At 52.3% G+C, this 25,477-nt stretch overlaps 1 protein-coding gene across 3 annotated transcripts in view; it reads left to right on the top strand.

The window, feature by feature from the left end:
* ATP2B2 (ATPase plasma membrane Ca2+ transporting 2) overlaps nucleotides 1–25,477 on the top strand; it is a 166,925-nt gene that overhangs the window by 85,722 nt on the left and 55,726 nt on the right. For all 3 annotated transcript variants that reach the window (XM_081160201.1, XM_081160203.1, XM_081160202.1), the window contains exons 5-11: nucleotides 835–960; nucleotides 13,093–13,218; nucleotides 14,858–14,890; nucleotides 16,055–16,114; nucleotides 21,077–21,118; nucleotides 21,932–22,090; nucleotides 24,834–25,048. In XM_081160201.1, the coding sequence (XP_081016327.1) occupies nucleotides 835–960; nucleotides 13,093–13,218; nucleotides 14,858–14,890; nucleotides 16,055–16,114; nucleotides 21,077–21,118; nucleotides 21,932–22,090; nucleotides 24,834–25,048 (761 nt within the window). The remainder of the gene's footprint in view (nucleotides 1–834; nucleotides 961–13,092; nucleotides 13,219–14,857; nucleotides 14,891–16,054; nucleotides 16,115–21,076; nucleotides 21,119–21,931; nucleotides 22,091–24,833; nucleotides 25,049–25,477) is intronic.

The following is a 25,477-nucleotide window of genomic DNA, read 5'->3' as shown; positions in this document are numbered from 1 at the left end:
TCAGAATCCATTTAACTCAGAAATGGCAAATACATGGCACATGTGCCACCACTCTCAATACCTGTACCCATAGCAGACATTACTAATCAGTCACAGATCAGAGCCTAGATATAGCCTCAGAAGCTTTCTCAATACAACACTCCAAGGACTACTAACACTCAGAATGGGTTTATGGGATGAAATCCATTTCTTATCCCTGATTTGGTTATTGATGGCTGGTTGCTGGGTTAGAGAGGGTATTATGGGGAGTGGACATAGATGAGTGAATATTCTAAGCCTGTGATACTGCCATGGAGAAAGTGGGCAGGCTGGTTGGTACCAAAGGGATTTAGACGAGTATGTCCTTGGGAATATAGAAACAGAAGATGGGGGCAAGATTGGAGTATACCCCTCTTCACTCAGCCCTCAGGGGCTTGGTTTCCTCTGATAATGTGGCTGTCCTGGAGTCTCCTCCACCTAGCCAAGATGGACTAATCCCTTCCAAAAGAATGCCTCAAATCATAGTTGAAACTAGAGAATGAATTGTTGAGAAAACTAGACTTCAGAACCACACCAGGCCAAGAGAAGCACTTAATAAACTAAAGAACATGCCCACTTGAGCTAGAATTGTTGTTGGGCCCAACCTCTGCCCTCTCAGCCTTGTCATTTACTTTGGCTCCAGTCTTCAGCTGCTTTTTGGCCTGTGATGGGTGCTGTCTTGGTTCCTGCCCTGGGAGCTCTAGGCAGCTGGTCCCCATTAGTGAACCTTCCCTTATAATCATAACTTTAGGGGACTATTCCAGCTTCTTCAGCCACCTGAGACTCTGCTGACTCCCTTGACCTTCCTCCCATCAGGTGATCTCCTTCCTGCCGACGGCCTCTTCATCCAGGGCAATGACCTCAAGATTGATGAAAGCTCCTTGACAGGGGAGTCTGACCAGGTGCGCAAGTCTGTGGACAAGGACCCCATGCTGCTGTCAGGTGAGCTGCAGCCCAACAGTGGGCTCACTCCCATTGTCGGTTCCTGCCCCCATGAGGAAAGGAGTGCCTGTGTCCCCTTCATGAGGCTGGAGGGTCTTGGAGACTTTGGTCCTTGGCTCCAGATCTCTGGCCAGCTCAGCCCCAAGTGAGAACTTCCTCTCTTTCCCCCAGCAAACATGCACTGAGCCTCCTGGGCTCTCAGCACCGCTCCGAGGATAGAGTAGTGAATAAAATCTACAGAGAATCCCTGCCCTCCTGGAACTTACCTTCTAGTGACTTGGTTTTCTGGAAAGCCAAACATTGAAGCCCATTCTTATCAAGGATGAGAAAGGATCGGTCAGGTGGCAATTGTTTTGGATACCTGTGTGCCAGGCACTGGGCTGGGTGCTAGACAAATAGGAATGGATGAGCCAGATGAGGCCCCAGCCCTGAGGAGCTGTGGTGCAGTGAGGAGAGACAGACAGCGGGAAAATTCCAGAGGGTGGGAGGTGTGTGACAAAAATAAAGCAGAGCAATGGGAGGCAAGTGGCTGGAGAGGTCATGTGTGAGCTGAGTGTGAATGATGAGCAGGAGCTGGCCTTGTGACTATCTGGGAAAAGTACACTGAGCAGAAGGAACAGCAAGTGCAAAGGCCCAAAGGCAGGATTGTGCTGGAGGGCTGTGAGCAAGATGGAGATGTGGAGGGGCCAGATGTCAGGCCTCACGTGTATGGTGGAGAGCTTGGACATTTTTTGTGTGATGTGGATTCTCTGGGATGGTTTTAAGCAGTGAACTGATCACATTTATGTTTTTAAAATCTCACTCTGGCTGCTGCAGTGGGCAAGAGAGAAAGCAGGGAAACACTGCAGAGGTAAGGCACCAGCCAGGTGACGACCTTCCCTCCAACAGGGACACCCAGAAGGCCTTATTGTCCGGCAGTGCTCAGCAAACATCCCCTGATCAGCTACTCTGGGCCTGGGCCTGGGCTGAGCAGTAGGACCCACCTCTGACTTCAGGAGCCTCCGGCCCAGATAGGCCAGGATAGGCAGACAAGCCAACAACTAATTCCACAGTCGAAGGGTGAGGAGGGTGCATGAAAGCCAAAGAGGGGACAGAAGGAGGACGCGGAACTGAGCTGGGTTTTAAAGCATGGGTAGCAGCCCACCACACAGTTGTGGATTCAGGGCCCTCCTAGCAGAGACAAACATGTAAAAGGCACAGAGGTCTGAAGGAGTGTGGGACATCCTAGAAATACAAGGTCTCTGTCCTCCTGGAGCTTAGACTCCAAGAGACAGACAATAAAAAAGCAAGCAAGCAAATATGTAAAGTAATTTCAGATAGCGATAAATCAGATGAAGACATTCTCCCATGGCAATGAAATAGAGACCCAGAGGAAAGGACAGGAATCTTAGCTGGTCAGGGAAGGCATATCTGAGATTACATTTGAGCTGAAACCAGAACAATGACAGGAAAGAGCATTCCAGGCAGAGGAACAGCAAGTACAAAAGCCCTGGGGTCAGACTGAGAGATGGAGAGCCTCAAATGCCCTCTTGGAATTTAGACCCTCATGAGAGCTTAGGGTCATGGTCCTGGGGCCCTGGTTCCAACCTCTGGACTGAAGTGGTTAGCAGAGAGGGGAGCATTCTTGGGAGAAGTAGCCAGGTGCGTCAGGTGGGTCATCTGGGTCAGTGGAAGTCGAGGGGAGGTGCTGCGCCTGAGTGGATGGGTTGTCTCCCTTCCTCTAGTCAAGGAGAAGCCTCATAACTGGGGAGGGGTGGTAGGATGTCTCCAAGGGAACTGAATGTCCCAGAGACCACGGGATGCTAAGAGAGAGCTGACACCTGTAGGCCCTTGGAGACTCAACAGTGAGCCCTGCCTGCACTGGGGAAGGACAGGGGACTAGGGACAAAGGCATTCCAAGTCTTAGCAAGGACTGGGAGAGCCCCATGAAGCCCAAGCTGGGGGGGTCACAGAGTGGTCAGCATTGATCCTCAGCTCAGAAATAGGTGGTCTCTGAGCACTGATTGAAGAGAGACACTGTGGGGCCCCCCAAGCTCAAGTTGAACCAATTGCTTTGGTCTCAACCTATACAACTGGCTGGAGGCCTAGGTATGAAGTTGACTCTGGGCCTTTGGATGTCAGGAGACAGCAGCCACGGTCTCCCATGATGTCCTAGTGTGGAGAAGGCTGCCAGAGGCCAGGAGAGTTTGGCTGGGTTGTGCTGATTCTTGGATTGCTGGTTATCTGGTGGAAGGTTTCTAATGGCCTTCCCTAGAGCTCTGTACCGTCACAATGTGGAAAGTGTGCCCATCAAGTTTTCAGAGACTGCCAGCGTAGGGAGCACGGCAAAAAGAAAGCAAGAGTCAGGACCCACAGAGATCCCCAGAGCGCAGGGTGAATTAGACTGAAGAAAATGAAAGCCGGCTTCGAGCGGCAGTGCTGACATTCAGAAACGCAACTGCATGGGGGGGCACGAGGAGCAAGCGTCTCGGCCCAGATTCGGGGGAAAGACTGAGAAAGTGGCATAGTCAGCCCAAGAGAAAGCAATCTAACTGGGACAGAAGAACCATTCTAGGACAAAAGAGGCTACCTGTAAGGTAATGAGTTCCCTGTCACTGGTTGTGTGTGAGCAGGATCTGGACAGGCTGTGAGTGGGAGTGTTATACAGCAGGCCCAAGCGCTGAACGGACACTGAATTCAGTGCCCCTGCCAGCCGTGAAAGTCATGGATTCACCACACCCTGCTCGCCCTGTACCTATGCTGCAGACCCACCTCACTCCATTCCCTCTGCCCTGCCTCTGCTAAGGCTGTTCCCTCCTCCCTAATGGCCCTCTCTCTCCCTTTGGCATTGCTCATTTAACTTCTGCCCATCTGCTCAGGTCTGCCTCCTTCACAGAGCCTTCTCTGAGCACCACCTCTGGCAGTCACTCCCATACCACCTGGGACCCACCTGTCAGCTTGTGACATCTACACTGTGCTTGGCCCATTTGGGCACAGCCTCATTATGTTGGTTGAGTTTTGCTCTGTGCAAACCATCTCAAATAAAATAAAGAGCAAAAGCCATCTGCACCCCTGCCACCCAAACAGAGATAATAGGTCTCACTTTTATGGGCTTCTTCCATCTTTGGCCATACTCAGATAGACAGACACCAGGACAGACATGCTGCGGTGCACTTACACGTCAGTCCTCTTACCCTGCTCAGGTCTGAGCAGGTGGGAGCCCAAGCCTGAGGTTATCAGGAGATCATGCCCAGCTCCACCACTGGGCCCTACACACCATAGGGGCTTAGGCATTGCCTGCCAGTGCGAGGAAAAAGGCTGCACTGAGCTGTAGGAAGAGCAGGATTGGGCCAGGCTGAGCAAGATCCGGGCTCTGGAATAAACTCTCTGTGTGGCCTCAGGTACGTTGCTTCACTTCTCTGAGCCTCAGTTTACCTGTGAGGACAATACGGGTGTCCTGTTATATGTTATAGGTGAAGCCCTACCTAGCATAGTGCCAGCAGAGGGATGCTCACAATGGGTTGGTTCCCTTTCCAATTCCTTGGACGGAGCTTGGACTTGGAATCCAATCTGGACTCTCCCCCTTATTGGCTGGGAGACTTCTTATCCTTTCTGAGCCTCCATTTTCTCACTTGTAAAATGGGAGAGTAACCGCAGCGCATGAGGTTGTGCCAAAGTATCCACTTTCCTCTCTCTTCCTTCATCTTGACTGTCTACCCTTTCCCTCTCTCTGGGCTGCTCCCCTTCTCTCTACCATCCAGCACCTCCCTCCTTCAGCCTGCACAAGCCTACTTCCTCTATGGGCTTTTCCTTAATTGCTTTCTTTCCTAGTGCTCTGAATTCTGGATAGCTGCCATTTGGATGCTCATTTTTGTGCATGACCAGACACCTCAGGCCTTGTCCCTGTGCTGGGAGGCCTTGCTGAGCCTTCTGGTCAGATGACCCTCGGGGAGCACAGAGAGACTGGGCTAGGGGAGCCTGTGGGGTCCTCATGGTAGTTCAGAAACCCCCTTGTGGCATCTGGCACACTGCTTCAGCCTAGAGGAAAGCAAAGAACACTCCGGTCTGAGTCGGTTGGCCCAAACATGCCTGGCCTGTGACCCTGGACAGGTCCCTTCATCTCTCAGAGCCTCCATGTTTGTGTCCATGCAATGGGGGAGGGGGGGGCGGCCCTTCCCCCTCCCTACCCCACAGGGCTGCTGTGAAGACCACATGCACAGATGGAGGTGACTGTCCTTTGCAAACAGTGCGGTGTGAGGTGCTATGTGTGGAACAAGAGCAGCATTTGGAGACAGAGCACTCAGGTTCCAGGTCTCCATCAGCTTCAGCTATGACCTCTGGCCCCCAGGACCTCAGTCTCCCCATCTGACAAATAGGGGCAGACCAGCCTTCAGAAGGACTCTGATGTCCCCAGTGCTCCAGGCACAAAGGAAATCCTTAAGGCCTGGAGCTCCTTCGCCAGGACGTCCAGGCAGGCCCCGGCCCATGTCAGGTTCTTCGGACCAGGCAGAGTAGAAATGGTGAGGAATCGCAGGCTCATAAGTCCCCAGGGCCAGGCAGGGAGAGCATGGGCACCAAACCAGAGCACAGCTGCCTCCCGCTGCTGCCTCCAGAAGTGCCACTCAGTGTGGCTGCAGAGTTCCCTTTGCAAGGGAAGCCAGCAATCCAGATTTTCATGCAGTCTCCCAATGTTTACGTGTTGGCAAGAAATCTCTATTCTTTTAAAGCTTGTGTGGGTCAAACAACAGATGGGTGGGCCCTAGAGCACAAATGCTGACCTGGGCCCATTTCTTTTTTTAATTTTGTATTTTAGGATAATTTCAAACTTTCAGAAAAATTGCTAGAATAGTGCAAAGAACGCCTAGGTGCCCTTCCCTCTGATTCAACTGTTGTTACCGCTTTGCCCCTGGTGCTCTTTCGGAGCCTCCCTCTTCCTCCTCACGCACACCTAATGGCCCCGGGCCCCTTCGCACTTCAGGTTGATTCCCTAAGAAAAGCATACTCTGTGTGTGACCACAGCACAGCTGTCAATTCAGGAAACTCGATGTTGATGCAGCACTGTCGCCTAATATACTGTCCATGCTCAACGTTTGCCTACTGTCCCCACAGCATCCTCACTGGGACCCAGTGCAGGACACTGTGGCATTTAGATGTCCTGCCCCTTCAGCGTCCTTTAACACGGAGCCTTTCTTTGCCTTTCATGGAAGGCCAGTGGTCATGGCCTCCTAGGTCATGAACTCCCATGACAGTCCCATGGAAGCAATAAATGCCTGGACTTGTGACTGTGCAGCCTTTTGGGGTATTTACAGATCCCTAGAGAACCTAGCCTTGTCTTGATTTGCAGCTGGGGAAACTGAGGCCCAGAGCAGGAGTGTAAGGCCCCACAGAGGGCAGGGCCAGAGAGAGGCCCCACAGAGGGCAGGGCCAGCCCTACAGCCTCCCAGCCCTGCACATTTCCTGCAGCCCCATGAATAAGCTCACCTCCAAGGACCCCATGATTTTATTACCCAGCAGCGTGGCCTGTTTGAAATGCCTGATGGTAAATTCCATTGGGAAGCCAACGACTAGTTGCCGTTAGTGTGGCCATGGAAGGGCCAGGGGGCCAGGGTGGGGCCTTGTCCTCAACAGCAGCAGGGTCTAGCTCCAGCATGCCCATTGGCTCTGTTCCCTACAAGACCCCTACCTTCCTCCATCACCCCTGGAGCCAGAGTGTTAACAGCATGAGATTGCACAGGACATCAGCAAACCCTCTGGGGCCCACTGCCCACCTTGCCCACCAAGTGGTAGGCCAAGCATGGAGAGCCGAACCTGCCACCACTGCCGCCACCTCCAGGGAGCCTAGGACGACACCATGACTGCAGGAAGGCCCAGTATGCTGCTAGGCCCGCGCTCTCTCCATTACACTACCCTGCCTCTTCTCCATGAGAGGCAGTGAGGTGTAGTGGATAGAGCACGGGTTCAAGTCCCGGCTCCATCACTAACAACTGTGTGACCCTGGGCCATCACTCAGCCTCTCTAAGCCAGAGAGGCCATGGGTGGGTGGATTGGGCTTGGGGTTGTGCTTGCACCAGAACCTACTTCACAGGGCTATCGTGAGGGAGATGCGGGCACTAAAGCCTTTTGCCAACTGTCTGGTGCTCTGCAAGTGTGCATTATTACTGCTATTAACTGCCTTGCTAACAACAATGATGAAAGAGCTGAGTCTGGGCTGGGAATCGAATAACTTTGCTTGGTGTTGTGCCTGGAGGCAGATAATTATCCCCAGAAATGACCTCCATTCCTTTTTCACACCTCTACCCCAGAAAGAGACCTTTTAGAAGGTATGACCTCACCCTTCTTCCTGCCCAGGGAGAGCTTGGGAAGTCAAAACGGGGAGAGCGAGGAGCACGGAGGTCAAGCCCTAACCTGTGCCTCAGGTGCTGTGCAGCCTCAATCAGCCATTTGCCCTTTCTGACTCCGAAGCCTCATTTTGTAAAACTAGGCCCCTCCAGCTCTGCAAGCAGGGGCTCAGTGTACCCCACTTACCACTGCATGAGGCTTTGGCCCCGAGACAGCCAACATCTGGACCAGGCCAGGTGGGGCCCTTTTCCTGCTGCTCATAGCACGTCTAAGGTAGAGATGGGCTTCAAGCCTGCAGTCAGGAAGGTTCTGGCCTACCCTCTGCTACCAGGTCAAAGGCAAGGTCCAGGTGGGACAGGAGAGGCTGCCTGGTTGGCAGAAGCCACAGTGTTCCCCAGGCCCGAGCTCCTTTCTCTCTCACGGATGGACGGGAGCTGGATGGCTGACACAGCCCCCTCCCCCCGCTCTTCTGCCTCCATCTCGATTCCTACCTTCCGACTCTGCCCATAAGCCTTCCTGGCAAGGTGGAAAGAGCAGAGACTAGAGCCCCCCCACACTCCACCCCAGCTCTGCCCTCTCAGGCTGAATGTGGAGATGACCTCTTGGGTAGCTTCCCTGTCTGTGAAATGGGAGGGAGATGATTACTCACCGAGTAGCTGTGACAGTCAGGGGGCAGACGCCAGCTCAGACAGTACTTGGCCCAGTTCTCTTCCTCCCTCCCCCCAAAAATACTTTCAGTGGCTCCCTACTGAACACCAAACAAAGACCCAGTTCTGCAGCCCTCCACACAGGCTGCTCCACAGTCCTCTCCCACCCCTCCCCTCATGAGCCCTGGGCTTCAGTCCAGCTGACCCACCGCCCCACCTTTGCCTGGGCTGTGCCCCCTGCAGTCCACTGGGCCCTTGGGTCTCTGTTGTCTTGTGCTGTTGTTGATCCGTGTGCCTGTCTGCTCCCCTCAAACCCAACTAGACTGTGAGCTCCTGGAGGGCAGGGATCCCAGGATCCTCCCTTCAGGCCCCAGAACCCAGCACAGAGTTGGCACTCCACCACATCTGTCCCTCAAATGAAAAGTGTGGCCCTAGCAGGGGGCTCCACATTTGGTCAGTCTGTCTGCACAGGCCTGTGCTGGCCCCATCTAAACCCAGATCCAAACTTTCCGAGATGTAGCCTTTTAATGGAGGCTGCCCTACCCCAGCCAGGGATGGCCCTTGTCTCCAGGGACCCCAGGGAACCCAGACTTCATCACTGAGAGGTGAGGCCTAAGCCAGACCTCCCATTTTGCAGAGGACAAAACTGAGGCCTGGAGAGGAGAGGGCTGGCCTCAGGTCACATAGCAAATCAGAAGCAGACACCAGACTGGTTCCCAGGTCCCCTCCTCTTTAGCGTAGGGTCCACTCTATTCACTCTCCACCATGCTGTATATTCTGAAGTGCTCTGTGGGAGCTTAGATGAGGAGGGGGCTACCAGGTGTTACCCAAGGGGCCATGGACAGTGAGGTCCTGATGCAAGGCCCTGTCGGGGCTCCCACACCCAAAGGGTTCTCACCTCAGCCCCCTACCCAAAGGCCCTGCAGTTTTCCTTTGAAAAGTTTGGTCATCCAACCTTTGATTTGCATGCCTGTGGTTCTCCCATTGCCGCCACAGACTTAGGGGTTAAGCATTGCCCTCTGTAGGGGATCCTGGAGCTGGGGTGTGACCGTGTAGGGGGGTGACCTGGTACACTCAATTCTTCCTCTGGCAGAAGGGGCAGCCAGGTCCTGAGGCCCTTGTAGGAGAGAGGTCCTGGTAGGAGAGAGGGAACCCTGAGGAGGAAGGTTTGGATGAGAGGTAGAGGAAGGGTATTCAGGCAGTGTAGTAACTGTGTCAGCAAAGGGGGTGGAGGACTGGACACAAAGGCCCTGCGAGCTGTGCACACTCCCAGGGCAGAGGCCACAGGGCAGGAGTCAGTGGTCAAGGGCCAAGAGAAGGCTGGGGTCTGACACGGGGTGCTAACCGAGGCATTTGGACTTTGGGAAACTATGGAGGGTGTCTGAGCTGGGGGACAGTGGTCAGAGCTGAAGCTGGGGCACAGAAGGAGGGAGGGCCAGAAGGGGAGCTTGATGCCCCACCTACTTCTGGAGCCAGAGGACCAGCTGGGGCTCATCCGAGGCTGGGCAGGGGGCATGCCAGGCCTTCACCAGTGTCCCCAGAGTTGTGGCCAGAGGCCACCTCCCTGGCTTCCTCCTCCTTCCTCCCTCCTCCCTGCCTCCCAGAGCAGAGCCGCCAGCTCCCTGCTGCGATGGGAGTGATTAGATTAGAAGGTGATTTTGGGGTCTGATTATCTTGGGTGGAAATTGGCCCCCTGTGTCTTTTTCCATCCCACCTAGAGCTGGGGAGGTGGGGAGCAGTGTCTCCATTGCCACCCAGGCTGAGCAGACTCTTTCACAAATGTGTTTGAGACCAGGGTGTGAGACCTGGTTTCCTGAAGGGACAGGTGGATAGGCTCGGAGACGGGAGAGTTCAAATCCTGGCTCTGCCCCTCACCAGCAGGGACCCTGGGAAAACCACTCCGCCCTGAGCCTCAGCTTCCTCCTCTGTACACTGAGGGCCGGTGTGAAGACTTGGAAATGACTGGTGTGAAGGGCTTAGCACACTGCCCGGCACAGAGCAAGTGTCCTCTAGAACATAGCGCCAGGTACTGTCACTGCTGTCTGCACTCTGAATGCATGAAGTGTGTTCCTCCGTCACCTTTAAAGATCTGCAGTGACCCCACCCCCACATGACCTCCCTGCGCCTCAGTTTCCTCATCTGCCTAATACTGCTAATATTTAACAACCCCTCCTGACAGCCCACACACAAGCTGAGCTTGTGCACGACAAAGCATTTTAGCAGCAAGTTATAATATCCAGGGTCCCGTTACTGGGCCCTGGTTCCTCCTGTTTGTGTCCCTTAGGGGGTGGGTAGGCCGCAGGGTCTGCCTGTGATGGGAAGACACCAGGCCTGGGCTGCTTGGCCTGGAATCAGTGTCCAAGCTCATTCTGTGGTCCTTGGTATTTCCTGCCCAAAGGAGCACTGTCCTTCTGTCCTGGGAATGGGCAAGGAGCTAACAGAAGAGCTCGCCATCTGAGGATCTGGGTTCTGTTACAGTTCACAGGGTTTCATGCCCCCCTGGAAGCCTTTATGACTTAGTTTACCCATTCATGGATAGACAAACTGACTTTTACCTGCCTTAAAGGAGTTTACTGGAGTGTGTTTGTCTTCATTTAAGATCCTGAGATATTGGATGCCCAGAGGCTCAAACACCACACACATACACACGCATACACACATGTACATGCACACACACAGATACACACACAATCTCAAGATACTGTTCAGTTCCTAGAAGGAAGGAGCAGGTGAAACATCTTGGGAAGTGGAAATAGATTGCTTGCTTTAAAGAAAGTGTTTCAAGTCCTGACTCATAACTTCTTGACGCTTATTTTAGATACAATTCTACTGAGTTTGTTGACCTAGACTTCAAGTCTGAGGCACATTGGAAAATGAGAAGGCTGTTAGAGACATGTTACCCTGAAAACAGGGAGAAGTGGCCATCAATCTTGAGAGGAAAGAAGGAAAAACTCTAAGAAACAGAATTGAGTTCAAGAAGCAAGTCACCAGGGCCATTTAGTGTCTGGGGTCAGTCACTAAATGGACCGCTCGGGCCCCTCAGACCCTGTCTTGCAAACCCAACGTAGTTCTTACTATTTGACCTGAGGACAGCCCGAGACTCTGCTCCAGGCCAGGACTGGATTCCTACTTCTCTGTTGAAGAAAGAAGTATGTGCTTCATTGTAGAGAGCTTTCTATCCAGAGTGGTAAAAATTAAAATCAGGAAAAAATGGGCACCTGACTGTTATTTTACTAAATAGAGTGGCCTCTGGCAGGACTGAGGGGGCCTCCCCAGGTGTGCCCTGAGCCTCTGCAGGTGACACCACTCAGCCCAGTCAGTCGCAGGTGCCAACTCTCTTTTTGTGAGTGGCCTGTTTGTTCTGAGAAAGCTGCTAGCAGGATGCAGTAGCCGTGCGTCTCCAGCACCAGCCTGAGGATAAGGGGCCAGCAGCCTCCTGATGTCAGACTTGGGTTGTCATAGCTGCTGTCCATTTCCTGGACCAGGTCCCAGCCGCCCTCACTGGGGTCACTTTGTTCCCCAGAAAGGCCACAGCTTCAGCTGGTTTCCCCTTTCCCCCCCGTATTTTTCCAATTTTTTTATATTGTGGTAAAATATTCAATAATATAAATTGACCATTTTAACCATTTTTAAGTGTACAGTTCCATGACAGTAAATACATTCATGTTGTTGTGAAGCCATCACCACCATCTATCTCCAGAATTTTTTTCATCCTGTAAAACTGAAACTCTGTCCCCATTAAACACTAACTCTCCGTTACCCTGCCCCTGGCAACCACCGTCCTACTTTCTGTCTCTGGGTCTCACTACTCTGGGGACCTCCTGTAAATGGAATCAAACAGTATTTGTCTTTCTGTGACTGGCGTGTTTCACTTAGAATTATGTCCTCTAGGCTGATCCACGTGGTAGCATGCGTCAGAACTCCCTTCCCTTTTAAGGCTGAATAATATTTTATTATATTGATATACAACGTTTTCAGTGGGTTTCCCTTTGCATATTCTCCTCCTTCTGCCGCAAACTTCCTGAGTGGTCCTGGACAGGTTGTTCCCTGACCTGCATGGTGGAGGGGCTTGCCTTTCAGTAGCAGCAAGACCCTCTAGTCAAACAAAAGCTGACACAGAAACCCAAAGATGAATGAAAATGGAGCCACTCTGAGCAGAGGTCACCCACCACCACCCCCAGCTTCTCCTGCTGCCCCCTGAAAAAATTCCAGGACCCTCTGGAACCCAGTTTGAAAAATCTAAAATTCTAGGAAAGGGGTTCTTAACTTTTCTTGCACCATGGACCCCTGGGGAAGTCTGGTATCATCATATGCTACCCCTATTCGGAATTACACTTTGAAATGCATAAAACGAAATACATTGGATGACAAAGGAAGACAATGAGACTGAAATAAAGTAACAAAGTGTGTGATATAGTAATGTATGTGCTTCTTCATTATCGCAGTGCATAACAAGATCATATGTCAGTTTAATAACCACCTTAGTTGTAAAATAAGGGTATCATGATATCTGCTACAGCTGTCAAGTGATATGAAAAAAAAATGTGATTCTTATAACATGTGTAATGGTGTTGGGGCACCACTAACACTCCTGGGGTTTGTTACCTACATTCATAAGGGTGAGGGGCTACATTTCAGTTAGATGTTTGTAAAAATAAATTTGACATTGTTTTCTCAGCCTAGTTCACAAAGCCCTGGATTCTTTCACCAGATCTTTGGGAAGGGGCAAACCCCACTTTAATCCCCTATAAAGTGATTAGTTGGTATTTCTTTGCTGGTTATAGCATTAAGCAAAATGAGGCCCGGTTCTAGATAGATCAATAAGGAAAAGAGAGAGCTGTCCCTGCTTGGCCTGTAAGGGGGGGAGAGAAGTAAAAGAGAGATAGAGGGAGGAAGGACTCTCCAGGAGAGGGTGGTGGGTGGTAGGCCTGAACTGTCTGGAGGCCTAAGAACTGAGGTATAACAGTGTTTGAGTCCCAGGCCCATCACAGTGCTGTCCCAAGGTGAAATCATCCTAATACATTCATAGTTTGAACCTTAACTATGGGTGGTGTCCTAGAACCTCAGCAGGCAAATTGCCAGCAGACTCTGGATGGAGTTCCTTCCATTCCTTTGAGGAGGGGACTTGGCAGTGCAATGGTAACTTGGCCTCCATTCCCTTCCCCAGGGACGCACGTGATGGAGGGCTCTGGACGGATGGTGGTGACCGCTGTGGGTGTGAACTCTCAAACTGGCATTATCTTTACCCTGCTGGGGGCTGGCGGTGAAGAGGAAGAAAAGAAAGACAAGAAAGGTAAGCCCAACCCCCTTGTGGGCCAGGAGAGGAGCTCTTAAGGCCACTTTTTTGTTGTTGAATCATTCACTCCACAAAATAGTTATTGAGTGCCTTTTATGTCCATACCCTGTGCCAACAGTCACTTCCTGCATCCTCGAGGCCCTGCTCATGCCAGGAGGGCTCTGTCTGTTCCATCTCCAGGGTCTTGTCCCAGTCTCTGTCTTGTCCAGTCATGTCACGGAAGCCCCTCCTCCTCCACCACTGGGCCAGGCCAAGGGTGCTGAGCATTTGTTGAGTCTCCAGCCTCAAGTGTAATCTGGTCCCATCTGCACCCCTTATATCAAGTAGAAATCCCCACCTGAGCATATTTCTCCACTCTTCTCAACTCCACTGAGCAGAGCTGCAAACCCACCCATCATAGATTCTCCCCAGATGTGGGCAGAGGGGCTTCTAGGTAAGGTAGCTCCAAGTCAACTGCTATGAGCCCCTTTCAAATGCCCCTGGCACTGCCACCTCACCTGGGTTCTGGCTCCTCCTCCCCCTAGAAACAAGAGTCCTCCTTCCCTGGGCCCTTCTCAGAGCAACAGGCTGGCAGCCTGGGATATAGGTGCTTCTAAAAGCAGAGGAAGAGTGCTCAGAAGATATAGGAGCCCAGGCTTCTAGCCCAAGCACGGCCAGTTCCTCACTCAACACTCACACTTGGTCAGGACAGCCCCCTCTCACATCCTTAGTCTTTTGTCTTATCTCCTTCCCAAAGCTCAAGAGGAGGGTCCCCAACACCCAGACTTTTTGGATTCCAGAGGAAGGAGATGAGATGGCAGGTTACCCGTGATTGAATTTTAGGGGTAGCCCTCCTACCTCCAACTCTCAGAGGTCAACCAGGCACAGAGCCTGGGTCACTATCAAAGGTTACTTGTCCCCAAGGGTGAAACCCATTTCCTAGTGGGGTCCCCCTAAGATTATGGCTTCCCCACCAGTAGGAACAATGGAACTGAGGTGTGATCAGTGAAATCCATATCTGGAGAGCAAGAGAAGAGCTGAGGTTGTAACTAAGAACAAAGTCCTGGCCTAGAGGACCAGAGCATGTCAGTACAGTGTCCATGCAATGACATAGAAGCTATGGCTTGCTGTGGCCCCAGGCTGCAGGCATTTGGGCAGATGTGGGCATTTGGGCAGGATGCAGCAACCTTTGCCCATTTCCTTGGCCTCACTGTGGCCTGGATGAGGGTCAGAAGGTCACCTAGGACAGACCTGTGTTTTTGAAAATGCCAGTAGGAAGACAGGTTTCTCCTGTCTCAAAGTGAGGGACAGGGTCCTTCACTCAACATTTACTTACACCCCAACGAGATGAGGGCATCAGTATAGAAGGAAGAGGTCGGATGTCAAGGTGACATCCCCGTGAAGATAGGGGACAGCCTCACCCCTCACATCCCCATGAGCAGCACAGCTGGGGCTGGGGCCCCCAGCACTGCCATCCCATCACCTCCATCAGGGACATTGCTTAAAGCCCGACAACCTTGGGTCCCCATTTCAGGATGACTCTGGGAGTGCCGGGATGTGTGTGTGCGTGTGTGTGCATGTGCGTGTGTGTGTGTACGCACAAATGAGGCTGTGTGTGCTTCTCCTTCATTAATATGTCTCAAAAATCATCACACAGGTGTGAAGAAGGGGGATGGCCTTCAGCTACCAGGTACAGTAAGACACCCCTCAGGGTAGTTGGGGCTTTTAGAAATAGCAGTAGCCTTTGACCACTGAGCCTGGGCCCTAGACCCAGTCAAGGAGGCTCCTTGACTGCAGGGGCTCTGCCCCACCAGACCCTCAGCTGTACTCTCGGTGATGCCAGCCCCACAGGACAAGCCAGTACCCCATTCTGCCTACTTGCTCCTCCAGTGCGTCGTCCTGCAGGCCAATGCCAATGGCACCACCACTGTCTCCATACGGGCCTCTGCCCCACACACATACATGCAGGGGCCTATCAACCCCACAACCCTGCTTCCCTGCCCATACCCACAGAGCCTGGCTGACTTCCCCTTACCCATGGCGTGTCCACCTCACCCAGCAGTCTCTTCCCTCTCCTGCCCACAGAACTTGTTCCCCCACCCCAAGAAAAAACAACATGAATGAATTTCACCATCTTGTATCATTTTTAATTTCTAAATTAAGGGAAACTCTCTAGTACCTTCTCTGTCTCATACACAGAATGTGACATATTTGATGTCTCCTTTTAAATGATGGGGCATCTCACACGGGATTGCCAAAGCAGCGTTTTGAGTGCTGGTTAGGAAGGAGGTAGCCATGAGTGGTGGCCTGAGTCAAGGGCATGAATCCTGCTAAGTCACTGCCCTCGACGGATGTTCTGCCTGTACACGTGATGGTGGTCATAGCAATACCCATTGGGAATGGCCAGCGCCACAGTGACCAGTTGTTGAATGTTTTGAATTGAATCTGTGCCATGGGCCCCTCTGGCCCTGATGGGAAGCCTGAACCCCTGTCCTCATAGAACACTCTCTGATGGGGACCTGCCTGATTGGTAGGGCAACAGGGTGCATCTGTCAACACCTCCCCACAGAGCAGTGCCATCCCACCTAAGCACACTAATCATCCTCCATGTTTTATTTCAAAGACCCTCCATGTCTGAGTTTTTTTACCCTCACTTCTCTGGCATCTCTATGAGAACATTTCACCCCCCACCCCCAAATTTGAGTTTCTTGATCTCCAACCAGAGATTTTCTTTGAAGACTATAGTCATGTTACTTCCTCAAGTTGGTTCATGTCTTTATTGTTGTTGCTGTTCTGCATTGTTGCTTTTCTCCATTGTGACACACTGCATTTTCCATCCCTCCCACCCCCGCAGCGGCCGATGGTGCGGCAGGTTCAAATGCTGCAGATAGTGCAAATACCAGCCTAGTCAATGGTACGTCTCCCATGGCAAGCTCTCGGTCTCGGGTGGATGGGCATCTCTTTCCCCCACCCCCAACTTTGGGCTGGCCTCTCCCTATTCTGGACCGCACAGATCTTGGATGTGCATGGACAGCTCCGGGACAGTCGTCCTCTCCCATAGGGCAGGCGCTTAAGAGAGAAGCCACCACAGGGAATCAGCTCCATGCCCTCTTGCGGCACCAAAACGGCACTGGCTCCTGTGGGGCCTTTGACCCTCAGTGGAGCCCTGAAGAGGAACATGACCTTGGCTTCAGATTTGGCCCCAAGAAGCAATGTCCCACCTATGTGGCCCTCTCCTAAGGACGTTCCTGGCCCCTGCTTTGGGAAGAAGGCCTGGGATCAGGACCTGGGCTGAAGCTGGCATCTGGGTCCCCAGTGAAGGCTCCAGTCCTTGACTCTAAAATTATCTCGAGGCCGGGGGACCCAGGCCCAGTTTCAGTTCCTCGGCCCCACCTCATAGCATGGCTGAGCCACCGGTAGACATTCCTTCCTCTTCTCTTTCACGGAGCGAATGGGCAGGGGGTTCGCTTGGGCTCGGGCCTGGTCTGTCCCTCGGATGTGGACTGGTGTCTCGCTGTTGCCTGTGCTGGAGCGTTTGTCCTGGGTCTTTGCATTCTGACTGGCCCCCTCAGGGGGAGGGAGCTGCCACTGTACCTGGTCTGCATCTTACCTCCTCAGACGCAGGCCGGGAGGAGTTCCATGCACTTGCCTCCAAGCCTTTAGAAGATGTCTTATTTCTATACTCTCCCATCTTCAGAGCAATGAGGCTTCTATTATGTCCCCTGCCCCCAAATTAGGTAGCATGATAGTCACTCGGGCTGTTCCTGAACGGCTGGGAGCTGTTAGGGCTCAGTCATGAAGCCAGTGCCCCAGCACCGCTGCATACCAGGCACCGGGCTGTGGGTTTCTCATCCATTGTATCATTTCCTCCTGGAAAACATGGAGATCTTGTCCCACCTCATCCTGCCCGACCTCTGGCTGAGCCACCTGGATTCAAAGGGACCAAAGATGGAAGCACCTCGTAGATGTCAGGGACTGGGCAAGACACTGCTTCTGTTAGCAGCGCCTTGCCAAGTAGGACTAATTTGGGTGTGGGTCTATTTCAGGAACAGGGGAGAAAGGAAGACAGCTTGGGGTGTGGGAGGTGTCTTGCGTCAGGGAGGGGTGGTGAGGGATGACAGGGAAAAACGATGCAGGCAAACCCTCAGCCTGGGGGAGAAGGAAACAGGATGTGGCATCCTGCCTCCTCCAGGGTGATGAGCCTGCATCTGGGCTGGCCGGTTCCTAAAACTCAAAGTATCCCAAGAAAAACTGCAGGAAAGATGGGGAGCTGACATTTCTCGGCCACCTAGGCACTTTGCAAGCATTTTATGCTTGCCTTCTCATTTAATCCTCATGACAATCCTATGATACAGAGTTTATTATCCCCACTTTAAAGATGAGGAAACTGAGGCCAGGGAGATCAAGACCTTAGCCCAAAGGTCACAGAACTAGGAAGCAGGAGAGCTGGGATTTGAACCCAGGCCTGGCTGGCTCTAAAGTGTGTGTTCCTCTTCCTGACCCAGGATTTCCTGATGGAGTGTGTCTTGTAAACTTCACAAGGATATTAAGAGGTCTTCCCCCACAGAAAAAGATCCTGTGATCAAAGATGTTAAGAATCTCTGGATAGACCTGGTGTCTTCCCGGAGGCAGGACTGCCTTGAATATGCTGCTGTGTATTGGAGAGTTACAGAGCTATGCAGGAGTTCCCAGTCCAATTTGGCTGGAGGACTTCTTCTGGCTGAATCTGTGGGATTGTTATGCCCCTATAATACACTTTGGGAAACAGTGCTCTAAGCCATTGCTCAAAATGTGATTGGAGGACCAGAAGGCTGGGCATCTCCTAAAAGCTTGTTAGAAATGTAGAATCTTAGACCCTCACCCCAGACCTACTGAATGGGAACCTTTGTTCTGACAAGCTCTCCAGGCTCCAAAGGGTGCATAAAGGTTGAGAGGCGCTAGACTGAGGCATGGTGAGTGAGAGAATTAACTGTCCCTTTTCCTTCACTCCTCTGAGCCAAATGGGGATGACTTGGAGATAAAAAACAAATTCATTGGCAGTATTCCCTTGTCTTTACTCCCCCAAACCCTGTCCCAACTGAAAGATAGTTGGGTTCCATTCATCCTGAAGGCCTTATGATTGCCATTATTATTATTTCTTTTATGATTATAAATGTAATAATACATCACTCTTAACCCCAGACATTTATAGGACACTTTGTGGTGCTTTTCGTAAGCTTGGTCAAAATTGTTGCATTTCACTGAGAAAGAAATGGAGAAGCAGGGAAGACAACTGACATTTCCCAGGCCTCCTAGTTAGTGATCTATCTGTCTCCCCAGAGATTCAGGTCACCTCTCCATGAATCCTCCACAGCCATGCTTTTCACACCCAAGTCCCTGGCAATGCTTGAAGAGAACAGACTCATTTGGGAAAGCTGCATCTGGCATCTGATGCAGAGGGATCTTCAAGTCCCCCCCCAGTTCCCCATTTTGGGTCCTGTCCTACATCCCAGCTCTCCTGAAACACAGCCCATCCTTCAGGTCCCACAGGGTGCCAGAGCTGGCTGTCCTGCCACAGTTCAGGGCCAGGAGAGCACCATTTCGCTGAGGAGAGCCCCCAGTAAGTCCTTTGCTTCTGAGAAACCAGGCCATCTGCACTGGAGCACCCCTAGAACACAACTACCTTCCTCAAACATATGCATTGGTGATTATTTTTCTGGCCACGTGGTTACTATGGAAATAAAAGAGGAAATTGCTAGCTTGGTTAATGGGCTCTGATAATATGCAATACAAATAAAGGCCCCTTCGTGCCATCTAAAAGCAACTATTGAAGTGGAGTCCTCTGGTGCCCTTTAGCCCAGTTTATAAAATTATTTTTTAAAATAAAAATAATTGTTGTAGTTCATTTCTGTTTGCTCTAAATGGCCTTTTTCTATTTTGTTTCTTAATGCGGTAGAAAGAATTTTACAGTGGAGCGACGAAGGCCTTTCTCTTTGATCCCAGGTGGGTCACTGAGCCTTTGCTGCGAGAGGCAGAGGGAAGAGCACTGCACTTTCCTTGGAGAGAGAGAGTGGGGTTGGGATCCAAGGAAGCCACTTCCTGGGCCCTGAGTCCCCGCAACCAGGTATGGTGATGGTGACAACACTGTTGATGGAATTAATATTGCAGCCACAGAGTGATCATCAAATTAATATTGCAGCCACAGAGTGATCATCAGGATGCTCCATATAAGAGCTGCCTCTGAACCTTCCTTGGCCTCAGTTTCTTCATCTGTAAAATGAGTGAGGAAAGCTCTCCCGCCCGCTTTACAGGGTATTGGGAAGACTGACAGGAGATGACTCTTGCACACTGCAAAAGGCTGAATGAGCCAGCGGTTATTACTAAGACAACTTTTAGGTGTTCTGGGAGGTGAACATTGCATCCCCATTTTCCAGAGGTGGGAGCAGAGGATGGGCGAGGTAATGCCACAAAGTTAGCTGGTGTCAAACAAGGGCTTCGGGAGCCCAGTCTCCCCAGTGCCACCTCAGTGCCCCTCCCCTCGTCTCAGAGGGGCTGAGAGGTGGCTGTGTTCTCCCCAACTGGGTGGAAACATGCACACACTTTGGAGCCACCTCTCCACTTACCCACCGAGACCCGGGCAGGCCATCTCCCTCTCTGAGCCTCAGTTTCTCATCTGTAAATGGGTATAAATGCAGGAGCACCCTTGTAGGGATGCAGTGAGGACTAGATGACATCATGGAGGTTGTGTATGCGCCTGGCACATGGTGGGTTCTTCTGGAATGTAAGCTGTGGGAATCACCTTTGCAACAAATGTCTAAGGGTGGCTGACCTCCTCTGACCCCTCCAGAGGTGGTGAGGCCTGCATGCAGAGTCCTGGGTGAGCTCAGTGGACAGGCCCAGTGGGAAAGTATCCCTCTCCACAGTGCAAACAGGGGAAGGCAGGTGTCTCAGCTACCAATGAGGAGTCTCTAGCCTCTCCCACCCTGCCAACACAGCCTACAAGCCTCTGGCTGTGGAGAGGGCCTCCCAGGCAGCCCTGATTAAGGGATGGGGAACCGCAGACTCAGCCTTTTCCCCAGCACTAGGCAACATCAGGAGCTGGTCTGCAGGGCCAGGGGTGGGAGGCACCCGTGGGAGCCCACCCACCCGACCTTTCCTTTCTAATGTGGCCTGAGCTGGTCGGCCTCAGAATAAAGAGCGCAAGTGCCAATGGAAAGGAGGTTGGCAGCTCCCTGGGAGCCAGGGTAATCCCACCAAGACACACTTGGGGTACTGCAGAGCCCACCACTGAGAGTGCCCACCCTTTGCATGGGTCACTCTCAGTGGGACTGGGTGTGGGGCTCGCCATGCCGGGGCTTCACACCCCTTCAGAAGGAAAGGAGAAAGTAGCATTATTTCTCCTGGAGCCAGGAACTAAGGAACACATTAACCAGACTTCCCCGTGTCCCATTCTAGAATCAATCTCTCCCTCCCTCTCTCTCTCTCTTTCTGTCTCTCTCTCATTTCCCTTCTCCTCCTCTCAGCCCACAAAAAGCACCAATCAGATTACTCCTTGGGGACCTGAGAACTCTCACTCCTCTGCTCCCTGCAAGCCAACCCTGGTCCCTTTTACCCTTCAAGGCTGTCGTTTAATCTGTAAGATGCCTAGGGCCAAAATAATTCCCATCGAAACATTTTCTCCAAACCCCCAGAGAATCAAGACAGACCCTGCAGCCCACACGCTGGCCAGGTTTGCTCTTGTCTCTCGGGCATCCCCAGTATCCCTTTGTGGAGGGACAGAGTCGGCTTGGCCCTTCCTCCATCTGTGACATGAATGTCCGTGGCCCTGTTGAGTCTTCGTGATGACCGATGTGTGTTGTCTGTTCTCTGTTGTCTGTTAAAATTCTTTGTCGTGTAGGTAAAATGCAGGATGGCACTGTGGACGCCAGCCAGAGCAAAGGTAACCCTTTTGTATTAACCGGGTCCTGTGGTCCCTGCGGCCCCTCCCCACCGGTTCTGAGGGCTACGCCAGAGGCAGACGCGGCTGCAACTATGGGTGCCTGACGTCTTTGGGGGGTATAGCTATGATTCACGTGGTACCAGGCCAAATGGAGACTTCATCCGGTGAGGATGGGACACCTGCAAGCCAGCTTCCCCCCAGCCTTTGAGCTACGCTGCCCTTTTAGCTGAATACTTGAAGCTGGTTCTTTGAGATCCTTAGGGGAGAAGGGTTAGGCCTCAGGCCCACTAGTCAGTCCTGCTCCGAATGAGGAGGGGGCTTGGCCCATGGATGGGGACATTCTCTTTTACCTTTTAAGCCCACTTTTTTTTGTCCCTACTGTCTAGGGGTAACTTAATATCCCAACAAATGGTCTAAGGACCAATAGGTAAAGCCCAAGCCATGTGTCTTGTTTGAATGTGGGAAAAGCCAACGGGCCATTTGGAGAAGTCCCAGAGGAGACTCCAGCCCACTTCTGCTGGGAATCCAGGGTGGAGCCATGTCACACTCCCTGATGTGTCCTGGATTCCAGGTCTCAGGCAGCCAGTGGCCCTGGTTCCAATGTCTCTGGCTGGAAGAGGCAGACCCCCCATCACAGGGCTTCTGTGCCGGCCATGCGGGGGCCCAGGCAGGGATGTGGGTGCCTCACCACACTCCCCCAGGCAGGCAGGGTGGGGGCCAGCGTCCCCACCCTGCAGGCTGACCTGTGTGTGCGCATGTCTGTGTGTCTGTGTGTGTGTCTGTGTGTATACATGCGTGCTCTGCCACTTGCAGCCAAACAGCAGGATGGGGCAGCCGCCATGGAGATGCAGCCCCTCAAGAGTGCTGAGGGCGGCGACGCTGACGACAAGAAGAAAGCCAACATGCACAAGAAGGAGAAGTCGGTGCTCCAGGGCAAGCTCACCAAGCTGGCTGTGCAGATCGGCAAGGCGGGTGAGTGTGCAGGGGAGCTTCCCCTAGCTCTGAGTTCCCATCTCCTGGTCTGTGAAATTGGGATACCCAGTGGTCCCTACTTCACTGGTTGCTAGGAGGATTAAAGGAGATTATGCACAGAGTGCTTAGCACTTGGCAAGTGTGGTGACTGGAGAGGAGCCAGATCCTGCAGGGCCTGGAGTTCGCAGTGCAGGCTTTATCCTGAGGATAGTGGGAGCCATGGAAGAAGTTTGAGCAGGGGAGGGCAGGGATACATTTGGACTCTACAATAAGCACCCCAGCTGCAGTGCATGGGAAAGATTGAAGAAGCTGAGAGCAGTGCCAGGATCCCCAACAACAAGCTGGGCTTCCCAATTGAGTTAGCTGCAGGTGAAGGCTGGTGACACCCTTCTGGCCCAGGAAGCCAAGCCCAGCTGCAAGGTGAGCCCTGCACATCTGACGCAGCCTTGGCCTTCCCTCCTGGGTAAGGACGTGGCAAAACACCAAGGCCTCCCCACCTGGCTGCTCGCTCCTCCATGGCTGTCTCCCGGCTCTAATTATAGGCACCGCAGTGTGGAGAAAGGAGGCAAATTATAGGCTTGGCTGTCTATATTTAAACTCGGGGTCCTGGTGACAGCTCCCGGCTGCTGGGAGCTTGGCCTCCCGCCCCGGCGACTGTCAGACAGGGATAGAGCAGGCTCTGAGGTTCCACAGCTGGAGGATGGGGGGACAATGGGCTCGGGGATTTCCTCCGTGCCCGCCATGGAGAAGACTCCCAGGAAACACGACACCGGGGGACAGGGAGCGAAGCAAGAACAACCCCGTGGCTTTCAAAGTTCCTGCTCACCTCCCTTCCCTTCCTTGGCCCTGTCACGACGAATGGAGTTCAGAGTCAAGCGCTTCTGGATTCACATCTCACCTCTGCTTCTCTCTTGGGCTGAATCCCCTGAAAGCAGAGCTGAGGATGGGTGGGCTTGCGATTTGGGGAGGGGGTGCTCACAGGGGAGACCTGTAAAAGGCAAGGGACGCATAGGGACAGGGAAGAAGCCAGATACAGCTGAAGTTTCAGGGAAAATCCCAGTCTCCACCTGCTCCATGGGGAGCTCTGGAGCAGAGGACCTCTGCAAGGTCTGTTCCACTTTGCAGCAAGAGGGCGGGGGGGGGGTGACCCTCAAATCAGCCATTGGATATTAGCCATCCAGTTGGGGTGGAGTGCACTCCCAGGTACTTCCTGACAAGGAGACTGCAATCGCCCAAGAGCAATCCTTCTCTGGCAGAGGCACTGGCTCAACACCTATGGCACATGGGGATGGGCACAGGAACTGGCAAGAGGGATCACAAGGGGTCCCAGAAGGTAGCTGCTTGCATTTGCTAGCTCTACAGTGCCTCCCTGGCCTGTGGCCTTGGGCAAGTCATGTCCCCTCAGTTTTCTCATCTGAAAAAGTGCCCCCAGCTATTTCCTCTGCCAGGAGCTCTCTTCAGCCAGGTCACCACCTGGCTGCTCCTTCTCATTGTTCATCTGTCTGCTCATACATCACCTCCTCCAGGAAGTCTTCCCTGGCCACCCTAGCTTAAATAGCCTCTCCCTACCTGCCCATGTCACTTTTTTTCTTTTAATATTGAGATATAATTTATTTACATAAAAAGCACACACATTTAACATGTACATCTTGATGAGTTTGGACATATGCATACACCTGTGAGACCATCACCACAACCAGGGCACTAAATATATCCACCATCTCCAAAAATTTCTTTGTAGTCTTTTGTAGTTTTTGGTTTTTATGTAAAAACGCTTAATGGATCTATCCTCTTAACGAGTTCTGAAGTGTATAATACCGTATTGTTAACTGTGAGCGCCCTGTTGTACGGCAGAGCTCTAGAACTTGTTCATCTTGCGTAACTGAAACTTTATACCCACTGGAAAACAACAGCCACCTCCCCTCTCCCCGAAGCCCCGGCAACCATCCTTCTAGTCTGCTTCTGTGAGTTGGCCTGTTTTAGATTCCTCATACAGGTCCTTCTCTATCTGCCTGTTTCACTCTGCAAAACGTCCTCCAGGTCCATCCGTGTTGTCACAAATGGCAGGCCTTCCTCCTTTTTACGGCTGAATAATACTCCGTTGTATGTTACACCACATTTCCTTTATCCATTCCTCTGTCAGTGGGCATTTAGGCTGGTTTTTTTTATCTTCAGCTTGTGTCACAATCTAGCACGTCATCTGGAGTCTTCTTCACAGCATTGTTCATATCTGAATTATCCTGTTCGCGTTTGTTTCTTATCTGCCTTCACCTCTAGGATCTCAGCTTCCCGAGGGCAGGGACCCTGTCCTCTTTACTGCTGTGTCCCCAGTGCCTGAGTGAATGAGTAAATCAGTGGCACCAGCTGCACACCACTGTTGTGTGAGAGCACCACGCAAGCAGTTCTTATTTATTCACGTGGTCACTCGGCACACATTTCTTGAGCACCTACTGTGTGTCAGGCACTGTCCTAGGCACTTTACATGCAGTGATCGCATTTGATCCCTACAAAACCATGTGAAATAAATATGCACCCCCATTGTACAGAGGAGCAACTGAGGCTCTGTGAGGATCAAGGACTTGCCCCAGGCCACAAAGCAAGTAAGTGGCAGAGCTGGGATGTGAGCTAGGGTTGGCCTGACCCTAGAGCCCTTTTGGTCAAGGGTTAGGTCCACATCTCACTTCCCAGGGCCCCCGACTCCCAGGAGAGCCCCTGAGCAGTTCTCCCCCACCCCCTGTCGCAGGCCTGGTGATGTCGGCCATCACGGTGATCATCCTGGTGCTGTACTTCACCGTGGACACCTTCGTGGTCAACAAGAAGCCATGGCTACCCGAGTGCACACCTGTCTACGTGCAGTACTTTGTCAAGTTCTTCATCATTGGTGTGACGGTGCTGGTGGTCGCCGTGCCCGAGGGGCTCCCTCTGGCCGTCACCATCTCGCTGGCCTACTCTGTGAAGGTGAGCAGTGAAGGGCAGGACCAGCCAGCTGATGCCGCTGAGACTGGCTGCCCCCAGCTGGGGGTCTGTGGTGTGGCCTGGGGCCTTTACTGGGGTTGAGAGAAGAGCTAAGAAGAAAGGAATGGACACTTGGGTAGCTCAGAGAGAGGATGTAAGCAGGAACCCAAAACTCACATGCGTTCAGGCGCCTGTGGCAAACGAGAGCCACACCCTGGCTAAAGGGACAACCGTTATTCAGCCCAGCCAAGTGTCACTTTGTGGGAGTACAGGCCCAGTATTGCCAGATCTTTACTTTTTTTTTAAGAGAAGCCAGAAATCTGGACTCAATATAAACTCTCCTTATTTTTAAACATTGACAATCAACTCAACTTTAAACAAAAAATAAAATGCAGACATTACCGTGCAGGCCCAAATCCATCACGTCAGTCT

Source organism: Miniopterus schreibersii (genome assembly GCF_964146895.1).
Source record: "Miniopterus schreibersii genome assembly, chromosome: 15".
In the NCBI taxonomy this organism is placed as follows: Eukaryota; Metazoa; Chordata; class Mammalia; order Chiroptera; family Miniopteridae; genus Miniopterus; species Miniopterus schreibersii.
Note: the sequence above shows the minus strand (reverse complement) of the source record. Positions and strands in the feature narration are given on the sequence as shown.